This window comes from Thunnus albacares, chromosome 12, assembly GCF_914725855.1.
Source record: "Thunnus albacares chromosome 12, fThuAlb1.1, whole genome shotgun sequence".
Classification (NCBI taxonomy): Eukaryota; Metazoa; Chordata; class Actinopteri; order Scombriformes; family Scombridae; genus Thunnus; species Thunnus albacares.
In genome coordinates this window covers 27,269,565-27,283,282 of record NC_058117.1, presented here as the reverse complement: position 1 = coordinate 27,283,282, position 13,718 = coordinate 27,269,565, and the positions used below count along the sequence as shown (strand labels likewise).

Below are 13,718 nucleotides of genomic sequence, written 5' to 3'. Positions count from 1 at the left end.
CAATAAAACAAAACTGACTTTTTTTTGTTTCTTGGTTTTTATGTGGCAGAAAGCTGAAGTTGGTTGATTGTGATACCATCTTGCTGAATAGTCACAGCTGTTGTACATTCTGCAGACAGGAGCTGATGAATGGGACGGGTTGTTAACAGTATTTAGTGTGGGAGGAAACCTGGCGAGAGAGAGAGAGAGAGAGAGAGAGAGAGAGAGAGAGAGAGAGAGCCGTGTTGGCAGTGACGGGCAGCTTGTGTGCGCTGCGTTGGCTGCTTGACTGCACATTTTCACAATTGTACATTGTTGAAAGGTTTCGGGTAATAGTTAATCGTGATAATTCACACTGAGATGTTTTTTTTTCTTGCTGTTTAAGAATCTTCAGGATGATCAAAGTGACTGTTTATACCTCACACAGATCAGCTGATTGAAAGAAAATGTATCAACAGTCAGTTTGATAATAGATAAATAATTTAAGTCTGATATGCTACTCAAATGCCACGATAACTGGTTTCAGCTTCTCAGAATGCTGCTTTTTTAAGCCTTTTTTAAAAAAAAATCACTTCCTGAGAAATTTGCAGGTGTATAACTGTTAATTTTTTAGGACATTTTACAGACGAGGTGGTGAAATTTAGTACAAATTATTTTAAAAAATGGAAGTTGGTTTAGTTGGTAAATACATACTCAATACATTCTTAATGAATTAGATTCTTAACAATTCTTTGATATAAAAAACTTGATTTTCAGTGTAGTTTTATGTGTTAAACAATATATTAACTTATTAGATTGTTTCTTTAAAGCAACTTAATGACTTTCAACACTTTTTTCTGTTTTTTCTAATAATTTGTACCAAATTGCGCCACCTTTTCTGTTAAATATCCTAAAATTATTTGCTGAATACCTGCAAATTGCTCAAAAAATTTCCAGGGAATTAGTATATGTTAAGAGTCAATATAGTTTATGGATGTTTCCACAGTTCAGAAAGGTTGTTTATTGTAGACTTTTTTGTAGGCAGAGGTGAACCTGAGACACAGGCGGAGAATAGTTCAACTGAGTTCCAAAAAAACGAAAAAACGAAAAAGATTATTTAGTCCAGGATACTAGGAGTTGGCTGAACTACGTAGGTGAACGGACGATCTGGCAAAGCAAGAGAGGGAACCGGAGGGCCGTGCACAGCACTCACACGCACACACGCACAGATAGAGACAAACTGGGGATAAACAGGAAACACAAGGGACGGGGAGGCAGAGCAGATACATTTTACTGAATATCTTATTAGACAAAACAAGAGGTTTGATAACATAAACTTCGGCTTTGTAAAAGTGAAATCATTATTTTCTGATCATTTATAGAATTAATAATCAATGGGTTTAATTGAAAAAACAGTTCACAGATGATAATGAATGATGGTTTGTTGCATCCATAGATCTCATTTATGTCCAGTTTGTTTTTGCTGTTGTTTCTAATTCTTGGAAGTTTTCCAATTTCTCAATTAGGAACATTAAAGTTTTATCAGAGCTTTCAACTCTCAGCGCATTTAAGTCACAACAGTGAAGCAAAATGTCAAGAGGACAGCAGCGAGACACACCCTCCATCAGCCCGCTGTGCATCTGATATTTTGTAGTCTCTGATGTCTCAGCTTTTGTCTCCTCATCTGAACCTTCAATCAGCGTGTTGACCACAGAGACTGAGATTTACAGTCTGTCTTGTTTCTAATTTCACTAAGTGCTGCGACAGACAAGCCCGAGATCCTCAAGGAGACTCTCTCTCTCTCTCTCTCTCTCTCTGTCTTCACCTCTTTAACTCTCCTGCTGTCTGCTGGACTGTCTGGCTTCCTGTTTTTTTTCTTCATTTGTCTCTTTAACCTGTTTTGACCTCAGTTTTTTTTAAATGATGATACATCCAAAGTTGAGCAGAAGCAGGAAGATTTGCTATTTTGTCCTTGATTATGTAAGACAGTTTTTTATGTTTGTGTTAGTCGAACCATCTGTGTCACACGTGATGCTAAAACATGACAGAAAAAACAACGATGTGAGCTTGTTTTTATTCATTATTCCAAATGGAAATATTGAACAGCTTTTTGTTTATTTTTGACACGTTCTGGTCATATTTTTACTGATATAGATGCATCCACAAAAGCCGTTTGTTTCCATGACGACCATTAACTCTCCTCTTCCTTTTCCCAGGTATGAACGCGGCCGTCCGGGCCGTCGTCCGAATGGGCATCTACGTCGGAGCGAAGGTCTACTTCATCCACGAGGTGAGACGTGAGTCATGACTCATGACTCCAGACTGGGCCTCCGGGGGGGAGAATCTGCAGTCTGTGTCACTCTCGACTGTGAGCTAAATTCATACCGACAAATCTTTCTCATGGGGTCGTGAGTGTCTCTGAGCGAGCCAGCAAATACTTGACTCATACATTCTTGAAAAGCAAAAGAAAATAGAAAGATAATCTAAATGAAAGGCATTAAAATCTGTTTTAAACCTTTAAAATTAAATCCAAATAAATTTAATGTCTTAAAACATAAAATATGCATTAAAAATAATACTCAGCGGTAGTTGAAATTAAAGTTTTAGCTTATAAAATGTGTGATTGTGTGTGTGCTATGTACATTATTGCACAGATAGTAATTAAATTAAAACAGAGATGAGTTTCTGGATATCGAACGTCTGAGACTTTAACAGTATGTGCAGTTGGAACGGACATTAGGCCAATGATGGCAGTGATAGAGGCCGGATAGAGACGATCTGCTCTCAGTGCCAATATAATTGGATTACCAGGGGCAGACTTCATCCTTCACTGGCTGCACCGTCGTCCCCATGAGCCTCGAACAACCACTGGGCTGTGAGTAGTGACAGCTGAGTGCCGTGATGCTTTTATTCGGTCGGGACCTCAGGTGGTGTTTGGCTCAGCGGACACACACTTCAACAGTAAAAACCTAAAAATAAAGCATAACTAGATGAGCCAAAAGATGTTTTCATTCTGTTTTGATGATTTTAATAGTTGATTAATTGTCTTTTATCAAGCAAATATAGCAAACAAACACCGGTTGCAGCTTTACACATGAAACTATTTGCTGTTTTCCTCTGTTATGTATCATTCTGAACTGAATTTGGTTTTTTTTAAAGTCATGAATGGTCCGGTGAACATCTCTTATATTGGTTTCTTCTCTCAGGGGTACCAGGGGATGGTGGATGGCGGAGACAACATCAAAGAGGCAACGTGGGAAAGTGTCTCCAGCATGCTGCAAGTGGTGAGCAGAGCTTTCTGTTGCTGTTTCCGCTGCTGCACGCTTCAAGGATATGACTCTGTAAACAAATCTCATGTGCAGAACCAAACCAACAATGAATTCATCTTATTACAAGTATTGTGTGTGTTTCCAAAACCCTGATATATCTTATTCATCTGTGCTGTAGACCTCTGTTGTTGTCCAAAAACTATTAGAAACATGTCAATGAGCCACACTGCTGCACTGGATGACATGTTCCTTCGCCAAAGAGTTTGGGCACGCTAGTCTGTTTAGAAACGGCTCTAAAGAGTAATAACAGTGATCACATTTTCAGTCTTCTGAGAGTAGATCTGTGTCAGGCAAACGCCACTGAGCATGTGCTCTGCAGCTTGTTCTGCTACATATCACAGCGTCTTGACTTTATACTAAAGTTATTTACAATGCAGCACAAAGTCAGGAGGTTGTGATCTGTAGCACAACAAGCTAGTGAAGAACTGTAAACAGAACGCGGTTCCTGTGCATGTGCAGTGGCGTCTTAAGTCTATTCTATACTGGACTGTAGTAGTCGATATGAGTGAACAGCTTTAACGTACATAACATATTCACAGCTGTAACACAGGTGTGTCAAACACCAGTTGATTTACTTTCCAAATATTACACGTGCACTTTTTCCTGGCACAGTTCACATGACCATTTGAAGTACTGTGGCTTTTTGACCTTTGACCTGTTATAAAGGCCATATTAGAGCCGAAGTTCTCTCTGAGTTTCTTGGGTCATGATAGAAAACAAGTGGAAGGAGAGACGGGGAACGACATGCGACAAAGGTCCGCTGCTGGAATCGAACCACAGATGTTGCATTTACATGGAATGCATCTTAACCAGTACACTATTGAGGTGTACCCACTCTCAGTTTCTTATTTGAGGTCACTAAAGTAAAGGGACAGATCATGAATTTATGAAAATATATTTTTAAGCATATTTAAATGTGTATCAACATCTGCTTTGAAATAATTGATTATTTTTACATCATATTGTTTTAAAACTTTTTCTTCCACTGCAAGACTCACTAGAGTTCCTGATATTGTCAGTTGATCAATCCAACAATGTAATTCAGTTTGATGACAGCAGATATTCAAGTTATTAAGAGTGGATTTAATTTTCATTTCACATCAGTGCAAATTACTTCTCATCATTCATTCAGCATGACTAGACTCAATTCCCTGTTAATGAAGTGATTATTACAGAATAGTTAAGCGCCATGAAATGCTTTTTGTAAATGCTTTGTGACAGAGGAGCTCAGCGGTGGCTGCGGCGGTGCCAACTCAGTGGAATATCTGCTGTGTTGGTGGACATTAGTGGTGATCGTTGCGAGTGACTCAGCAACAAAGCTTTTAGCCGTGAGCCAAACGAATCTGTGATTGAATTAGACCTTTATACTGTTTGTCATAATCAGGCTTTCTTTGTTTTTTCATGTTTTACATTTTAGCCATATAGCTGATACTCTTTTAGAAAGCGGCTTATGTTCAGTGCAACAGTGGAAAATGTTTAATCTTGTAGATCAGTGACATTATAAACAACCAGCAATGCCACAAATAAAAGATGAGAGTATGATAGTAGCTAAAGAAATTAGAGACGACTCTTCCTCTTACAGAGAGCTGTTGGTAAAATGTCATTATTGTTTGCCACAGGGCGGAACAGTCATCGGCAGCGCCCGCTGTAAAGAGTTTCGTACCCACGAGGGCCGTCTGAGGGCCGCACACAACCTCGTCCAGAGGAGCATCACCAACCTGTGTGTGATTGGTGGAGACGGCAGCTTGACCGGAGCCAACCTGTTCAGAGAGGAGTGGAGCGGCCTGTTGGATGAGCTTCAGCAGCAAGGTGATCGTTCACCACAGGGCTTTCATTTGACTCAACATACTGTAACACTGTACTGGTGTAAAGTCTCTCGTGTTTGTAATTTTAATCTAGAAATCTTCCTTCCTCCCTCTCTTGTCCTCCAGGTCTGATTAATGAGGAGGCAGCCCGCAGTAACTCGGAGCTCCACATCGTCGGCATGGTCGGCTCCATCGACAACGACTTCTGCGGCACCGACATGACCATCGGCACCGACTCGGCGCTGCACCGCATCATCGAGGTGGTGGACGCCATCATGACCACCGCTCAGAGGTGAATGAAAACTGTGCTTACAAGAAATAAGACAAGATGTAACAAGAAAAGTCAAGACCTGAATAAACAAAAAAACAAAAGTCATGACGTGACAGAACAAGACAAGACAAGGTGTGACAAAACATAACAACAATATTGTGAATTGAGAAGAAAAATGTAACATGACAAGATGTGAAAAGATGCTACAAGGTGATTAGATTTAAGAATGAAATACGTTAGAAGACAATTTGTAAAAGACGTAAGAATACAAGACATACGTGTGTGTCTTAATTGATTGACCTGCACTGACTTATTTCAACATATCAGTCTGCTGAGTTTTTACTGATAAGTGCATTCTCTTGTTTCCTTCTGTTTTTTTGCTTTTTCCAGCCACCAGAGGACATTTGTGCTGGAGGTCATGGGCAGGCACTGCGGGTAGGAACTTCACTTTGAGTTTACAGAGAGATAGAAACACCATACACATGTGACCACTCCTCATTCTTCTGGAATTTATATTTACTGCTGTGGAAAAGTCATGGCTTAGTAATCGTACGTCGATATTTTTAAAGTGTGGAAATTATTATTATTATAAGCTGTCATTTTTCATGACAAATATCAGTTCCAGTGATATAAAGATAAAAAATATATATATTAAAATATGTGTGTGCGTTTTGGCAGATACCTGGCTTTGGTCAGTGCCCTGGCATGTGGAGCTGACTGGGTGTTTATCCCTGAAATGCCTCCTGAAGATGGCTGGGAGGACAGCATGTGTCAGAAACTGTCTGAGGTAATACACACACTAAACACTCACTCTAAAGTGTGTATTTGATGTTATACATTTGCATAACATGTATGGACTCAGCGAAACGCAGGCAAACACACACACTGTAGCAATACACTTTATTTACCACAACTAAAATATGGTGAAAAATGTGTTTTCTGCACCTCAGTGCTTTTCCTTGTCTTTCTAGGAACATTTTCTTAATAAGAAAGTAATTTTAATTGGCATTTTAAAACCACCAGCAGGCTTTCAGAAAATTTCCACTCACAAAGTTGTGAGCACATCAGTGGGTTGTTCTATTTAACTTTTCTTGGAAACATGACTACTACAATGCGCCATTAATCAAGTTATAAGAACAACATTCTTTGTTATAAAGATTCATGTCCAGGAGATAAATGTAATGACTCTGGTGGGACTCGAACCCACAACCTTTGAATCACATCTCAAGTGTTTGACTAGAAGTCCAATGCGCTATCCATTGCGCCACAGAGCCAGTTGTCCTTGTTTTACACTGTAAAACAGGCAACTGGCAAATAAACACAATTTATCAAATTTCAAGTTAGAAATTGAAGCACAAACAGTTAAAGTAGCTTCTTTGTAATAGAGACTTGCACAAATTAGTGATTTGAACAATCAAACCCTACTAAACTTCGACTCTGGTGGGACTCGAACCCACAACCTTTGAATTACATCTCAAATGTTTGACTAGAAGTCCAATGCGCTATCCATTGCGCCACAGAGCCAGTTGACTATGTTTTACAGTGTAAAACATAGTCAACTGGCCAATAAACACAATTTATCAAATTTCAAATAAGAAATTGAAGCAGCAGAACCTAAAGGAACTTCTTTGTAATACAAACTCACACAGATTAAACTACACAAACCCTACAAAATTACAACTCTGGTGGGACTCAAAGCCACAACCTTTGAATAACATCTTGATTATTTGACTAGAAGTCCAATGTTCTATCCATTGTGCCACAGAGCCAGTTGCCTTTATTATACAACGTAAAAGATAGGCAACTGGACAGGACAGCTAAAGGAGCTGCTTTGTAATGAAGACTAACACCAATTAGCGTTTTTAACAAGGTAAACTTTACTAAACTTCGACTCTGGTGGGACTCGAACCCACAACCTTTGAATTACATCTCAAGTGTTTGACTAGAAGTCCAATGCGCTATCCATTGCGCCACAGAGCCAGTTGCTATTATTTACACTGTAAAACATTGGCAACTTGTCAATAAACGCAATTTATGAAATTTCGAATAAGAAATTGAAGCACAAATAGCCAAAGGAGCTTCTTTGTAATAGAGACTCACACAGATTAGTGTCTTTAACAAGACACACCCTGTTGAACATCGACTGTGGTGGGACTCGAATCCACAACCTTTGAATTACATCTCAAGTGTTTAACTAGAAGTCCAATGCGCTGTCCAGAGCTGGTTGGCCATGGTTTACACTGTAAACATGAACCCATTAATCTAAATTCAAGTGAGACATTGAAGCACCAGCAGCTTCACTTTAATACAGACTCAAGTACAGGAATCAAACAGATTTGAACAACTACTAAACATCGACTCTGGTGGGACTCGAACCCACAACCTTTGAATTACATCTCAAGTGTTTGACTAGAAGTCCAATGCGCTATCCATTGCGCCACAGAGCCAGTTGCTGTTATTTACACTGTAAAACATTGGCAACTGGCCAATAAACGCAATTAATAAGAAATTGAAGCAGCGGAACCTAAAGGAACTTATTTCAACTAGAAGTCCAATGTTCTATCCATTGCGCCACAGAGCCAGTTGCCTTTATTATACACTGTAAAACATAGGCAACTGGAGTATGAATACAATTTATCAAATTTCAAATAAGACATTGAAGCAGTGGCAGCTTCTTTGTATTGAAGACTAACACCAATTAGTGTTTTTAACAAGGTAAACCCTACTAAACTTCGACTCTGGTGGGACTCGAACCCACAACCTTTGAATTACATCTCAGTTATTACGACTAGAAGTCCAATGCGCTATCCATTGCGCCACAGAGCCAGTTGCCTTTATTTACACGATAAAACCTAGGCAACTGGCCCATGAACACAATTGATCAAGTTAGAAATTGAAGCTCAAACAGCTAAAGTAGCTTCTTTGTAATAGAAACTTGCACAAATTAGTGATTTGAACAACATAAACCCTATTAAACATCGACTTTGGTGGGACTCGAACCCACAACCTTTGAATTACATCTCAAGTGTTTGACTAGAAGTCCAATGCGCTATCCATTAGTCACACTGTAAAACATAGGCAAATGGCCCATGAAAACAATTGATCAAATTTCAAGAATCACACAGATTAGTGATTTAAAAACAACACAAACCTTACTAAACATTGACTCTGGTGGGACTCGAACCCACAACCTTTGAATCACATCTCAGTTATTTCGACTAGAAGTCCAATGCGCTATCCATTGTGCCACAGAGCCGAATGCCCAGATTATACACCATAAAACCAAGGAAATTGGCCCATGAACACCAAGTTAGACATTGAATTTCAAACAGTTAAAGTAGCTCTTTGTAATAGAGACTTGCACAAATTAGTGATTTGAACAACATAAACCCTATTAAACATCGACTCTGGTGGGACTCGAACCCACAACCTTTGAATCACATCTCAAGTGTTTGACTAGAAGTCCAACGCGCTATCCATTGCGCCACAGAGCCAGCTGACTATGTTTTTGACTATGTCATCGGAGGGTAAATAATATACATGATATGATTTGACGTAGAGAGTGTGTTTGTTATTGTCCAGAGCCGATCTCGAGGTTCCAGGTTGAATATTATCATAGTTGCTGAAGGAGCCATTGACAGACAAGGACAACCCATTACCTCTGATTTTGTCAAGGATGTGAGTAGAGCTCAGTTAAGACTGACGCAGAAGGGAAACCAGAAGCTGGACCAGCTGGTGGATATTAACATGTGTGACCAACAGAAGTCAATGAGAGAGTTGTAGCAGCGTTTCAGATTTTCTTTTTGTCTTGTTTGGATACTTGACACATTCTGAGAGAAAGTTTCTATGCAAAATCATCAACTAACTGTCATCAGTCGGTCAAAACCCTGCTTCAAAAGAATAACACTGTTGAATTTTTAGGAAATCTAAAAACAATGAAGCATTTACCTCAGAGATTGGCCTGTTAGGGATTGTTCCTCAAGTTACACGTAGCTTCATTGATTGACAGTCGGTGGCAGTAACATGCCAACAAGTACAGCTATGCACCAGTAAAGGCGAGGAAGAAGAAGACTGCTAGCTAGCAGTAGCAAAAATGGGTTTAAACAATGGAGGTTTCAAAATAGTCCAAAAAATTGGCTTCACAAATGTGTTATATGGAAGGCCTCAAGGATGCACATACCCTGGTGAGAAACACACAAAACTGGTTTTTCAAAATAGAGCTTTATAGTTTACCTCAAAGTTAACCTTGCTATCTAATATTCTACAAGACGTAGGTGCAAGAATTTGTTTTAATGCTGTACTGTCAACCACTGTCTACAGGAGGTCACACTTGTGCCTCATGTTTTAACTTAATAGTTCATTTGCCCTTCAGTTTGTATGCTATTAGCATTGCTAGCCTGCCTCATTGAAAACACAGTGGCCCAGCTAGCTGTAAATATGAAACTTTTTCCACAATGTGGCAAGTGCCTACATTTCAAAACGTCCTGGTATCTTTTAAAGAGATTGAAGGTTTATCATGAGTCGGCTCGTAGATTATCCTCCATTACCGGATCCAGCTTTTGGGAATGCAAAATGTTTACTGTCATGTTTTCTAAATGCTTTTGCATCTTTATATCCCTCTAGAACCGCGCTGATAAGAAAAGGCTGAACATTATTATTGTAGCTGAAGGTGCCATAGATTGCCACAACAAGGCTATAACTCCTGATTATATCAAGGATGTAAGTATGGCGGAGAAGCCTGGTTATGATCTGGACCCACACATTCTCCTTCAGAAGCATGGATTTCTTTTCCCCTTCATGGTTTGTTGGTGATTTTCCTTCAAGGTGGGAACACAATGCTACAGTTTCACCGATTGCTCTAAATTGACTACAACACATCATTAATTGACTGTGAAAACTTAATGTTCATATCAGGAGAAACCAACAAACCTACATTAAACACCATCAAGCCTTTCATTTCCAACCATGGTGTGAAATTATGTATTATGTTATAAATATTTGCATGCTGAAATACCATAGTACGCTAATATCCATCCATTGATTTTAACCCTTTTTAGAACCCTTTTAGAAATGTTTTATCCCATCCCATATCCATTTGCTCTTGCATGTCTTTGCTCTGTATTTTTCCTATTTCCTGCTAACATGACAGGAGATGTTTTGCATGTTCTCCTTCTGGTGTTTATTTCTTTTATGCATGACATTTCTATGTTTCCTTATATTTTTGTCCTTAAAATTGTTTTTAAGTATGTTTATTAGTATCTATTTTAGATTGCAGAGCAGTGTTTTTATTTTCATAAGAGCAACTATTTGTAAAGGTCAATATTTTCAGGTTGTAAATATTGTATATTCTGTAATTTGAAACCTTATAAATTAATGTCACAGCTATTTATTTTACTCTATTATTATCTATTATCTATTATTATACTAACTATTATGAGATATAATAATGTGCAGTAGATTTTGCAGGTATTAATTCCTTCATTAAAGCATTTTATCCTCATTATACATTATCATCCCGCTTCGCTCTCGCTTCATATCTAGCTGGTAGTCCGCTGCCTGGGTTTTGACACCAGGGTCACCATCTTAGGCCATGTGCAGAGAGGTGGGACCCCCTCTGCCTTTGACAGGATCCTGGTAAGTCACAGTGACTAATATTAGTCGTAAAAATCAAAATATGGCATTCATAAGCAAATCAAAACTTCAAGCCAAGAGAAAAACCCTAAAAGATGATTATTTACAGACATCTTAGTGTTCAACATCTACTTTTAACCTTTTTATAGTGTGACGTTTAAATGACCTTTGACCCTCGCAGGCTAGTCGTATGGGCGTGGAGGCGGTGCTGGCATTATTGGAAGCCTCTACCAACACCCCGGCTTGTGTTGTGTCACTGGTCGGCAACCAAGCTGTCCGACTACCACTTATGGAGTGTGTTCAGATGGTAAGTGTGTGTGTGTAAATATGTTGGAAAGGCAGAGGTCATGCAGAGACCAAGTGTACATCCTTGAGCACAGATGGTGCTGGCTATCTGCCCAGAAAATGAGATGGTACATCTACACTTTAGCCTGAACCTTTTCCTGTAACGTGCAGCTTCAAGTGCAATGTGACATTTTAGACATTCACCTAAAGTAGGGCTGCAATTAATTATTTTAATTATCGATTGATCTGCTGATTATTTTCTCGATTAAATGTTTGATCTGCATCAGAAAACAATGGTAAGGTAATGGTAAACAGTCCAAAACCCAAAAATATTTAATTTACTACAATATAAGACCAAGAAAAACAGCAAATTCTCGCATTTGAAAACCCAGAAACCTAAAATATTTTTGCATTTGTGCTTGAAAACAATAAATCAATCATCACAATTGTTGACGATTATTTTTCTTTTTATTAATCACCTCATAATGCCACAATTAATTGTTTATAGTACCAGTGGAAATGTCCAACACTGAACATGAGTTTGTTGTGGAGTGTTTTCAAAACACACTGAGACATTTACAGCAGCAGGATGTAGGTCACAGTTCAGGACATACAGGAAATATAGTACATGTAAACACAGAGACCGTTCCACAAAAGGTATCTAGTTGTTGTGTGATGATGAAATCATGTAAAAAAAGTATATAAAACTCATGTGCAGAGGACATAAATACAGTTGGTTTGCAGGGAACTGAATTCCCTCGAGGATGCAGACACCAGAATAAAGTCAATCTTGTAAACTGGACAAATAAAATCCACATAAATAGTCAAGAAAATTAGTTTAGAACAAACACATAGAGAAAAACCACAGTGAGGGATGACTTCACCTTCACAGAGCAGCTAATGAGCAGCTAGTGAGAACGTTGCTGAGTCGGCAACATTGTTTTATTTACAAAACATAAGTCATGGGAGGAATAGATGGAGGGATAAAGAAAAAACACAGCAGTGCATGGGGGGGGGAGATTTCCTCTTTGACGTCTGAGGTTGAAGCTCCTGTAGTGCTTGGGATCATCAGGTCCAGGTGCTCCCAGTTTGCCACAACCCCACCCATCAATTAACCTGCAACACAGTTCCTGTAGCACAACCAGCAGGCCAACAGACACACTCACAACTGAAAAAAATGTGCAAAAAAATGTTTTATGTTTTATGTTTTGTCATCAGACCCAAGAAGTCCAGAAGGCCATGGATGAGAAGAAGTTTGAAGAGGCAGTGAGACTGCGTGGCAGGTACTTTTTTAATCCTGCTATTTTTTTAAAACAGTGAAGCAATTGAGATTAATTTGCCTTTAAACAAGTTTAAAAGGTTTCAGCAGCATATAAAAGGTTTAAATAGTGTTAATAGTGTGCCCTGGTTGAACTGTGTTTGCATTGATTTTTAATTGACTCTAAAGACTGTGTCTGTGGCAGCAACAGAGCTGACATCCATTGTGGATTTTTTTGTCTTTTCTTTTTACTTCTGTTGTCTGCAGGAGCTTTGAAAACAATCTGAGCACCTACAGACTCCTCTCTTACCGGAAAGCAGACTCCGAACTTCCAAATGTAAGTACCTTTAAAACTTAATAACAACAAGATATTAAAATATCATCAAATCAATCAAGATTGTCATAGTTTTAATTCTTCTAATGTGTCTTTCCACCAGCGGCTCTTGTACGTTAGTATATAAGGTACTTCCTGGTCAGGTGCATTGTGGGTGCTGCGGTCTTTTTGTGACACTAACAGAGTCTGTTTTTTTCTGTGACTGTCTCTGCCCTGAGGGAGAGGAGGAGGCGGGGGATGAAGAGCAGTTTGATGTATGTGATGAGTAATTAGACTGCAGCTGATCCAGCTTCTGAAGCTTCTGCAGATGTAGTTCACAGAGCAGTTGAGCTTTTTGGCAACTAGTTTAGACCTTTAGTCATCTGTCGATCCCTCTTCTTGTCAACTTTGACTTTGAATTTTCCCGCACTGAGGAAACACACTCAAAAATATGAGTTTAGGAGTGTTTTTTTGCTTGATATTTATGATATTTTGAACCAAAATACCATCAGTATCTTATCTTAAGACTATTCTAACATTCTTATTTTTCCTTTAGGACATTTTTTTAATATTACAGAGACAAAAAGTCTGTTTCTATGGTGACACAGTGCCACAAAAATGACAGTGTCAGTGCTCCCTTTCCGTCGCTCTGTCTGTCATCGCTTATTTCTTCATGGCTCTGCTTAGAAGTAGAAGTGTAGACAAAGTGCAAAGAGTTGCATTAGTGCATTGCAGTGAAGGCGTTCCCACCGGCCCTGTTGTCAAGGACGATCACAGCATCACCTGTGATCTGCTTCAAAATGAATGTGAAGTAACACTCCTTACAGTTTGAAGTCAAGTCTGTTGAGATTATGGCTGAAAGTGTCCT

General features: G+C 39.0%; 1 protein-coding gene and 7 non-coding genes across 10 annotated transcripts in view; 1 reads left to right on the top strand and 7 right to left on the bottom strand.

Annotated features, from left to right (window-relative positions):
- Window positions 1-13,718, top strand: part of LOC122993225 (ATP-dependent 6-phosphofructokinase, platelet type-like) — a 35,554-nt gene that overhangs the window by 5,961 nt on the left and 15,875 nt on the right. For all 3 annotated transcript variants that reach the window (XM_044367199.1, XM_044367200.1, XM_044367198.1), the window contains exons 2-12: window positions 2,175-2,248; window positions 3,165-3,242; window positions 4,907-5,096; window positions 5,219-5,384; window positions 5,754-5,798; window positions 6,042-6,150; window positions 9,987-10,082; window positions 10,905-10,997; window positions 11,176-11,301; window positions 12,498-12,562; window positions 12,805-12,874. In XM_044367199.1, coding sequence (XP_044223134.1) covers window positions 2,175-2,248; window positions 3,165-3,242; window positions 4,907-5,096; window positions 5,219-5,384; window positions 5,754-5,798; window positions 6,042-6,150; window positions 9,987-10,082; window positions 10,905-10,997; window positions 11,176-11,301; window positions 12,498-12,562; window positions 12,805-12,874 — 1,112 coding nt within the window. The remainder of the gene's footprint in view (window positions 1-2,174; window positions 2,249-3,164; window positions 3,243-4,906; window positions 5,097-5,218; window positions 5,385-5,753; window positions 5,799-6,041; window positions 6,151-9,986; window positions 10,083-10,904; window positions 10,998-11,175; window positions 11,302-12,497; window positions 12,563-12,804; window positions 12,875-13,718) is intronic.
- trnar-ucu lies at window positions 6,546-6,637 on the bottom strand. Its single transcript is given in 2 exon segments — window positions 6,546-6,581; window positions 6,601-6,637. It is a non-coding gene; the product is annotated as a tRNA-Arg (tRNA).
- On the bottom strand, window positions 6,796-6,887 carry trnar-ucu. The gene is given in 2 exon segments: window positions 6,796-6,831; window positions 6,851-6,887. It is a non-coding gene; the product is annotated as a tRNA-Arg (tRNA).
- On the bottom strand, window positions 7,252-7,343 carry trnar-ucu. Its single transcript is given in 2 exon segments — window positions 7,252-7,287; window positions 7,307-7,343. It is a non-coding gene; the product is annotated as a tRNA-Arg (tRNA).
- trnar-ucu lies at window positions 7,719-7,810 on the bottom strand. Its single transcript is given in 2 exon segments — window positions 7,719-7,754; window positions 7,774-7,810. It is a non-coding gene; the product is annotated as a tRNA-Arg (tRNA).
- Window positions 8,097-8,189, bottom strand: trnar-ucu. The gene is made up of 2 exons: window positions 8,153-8,189; window positions 8,097-8,132 (listed from the first exon to the last, which is right to left on the bottom strand). It is a non-coding gene; the product is annotated as a tRNA-Arg (tRNA).
- trnar-ucu lies at window positions 8,527-8,619 on the bottom strand. Its single transcript has 2 exons — window positions 8,583-8,619; window positions 8,527-8,562 (listed from the first exon to the last, which is right to left on the bottom strand). It is a non-coding gene; the product is annotated as a tRNA-Arg (tRNA).
- Window positions 8,766-8,857, bottom strand: trnar-ucu. Its single transcript is given in 2 exon segments — window positions 8,766-8,801; window positions 8,821-8,857. It is a non-coding gene; the product is annotated as a tRNA-Arg (tRNA).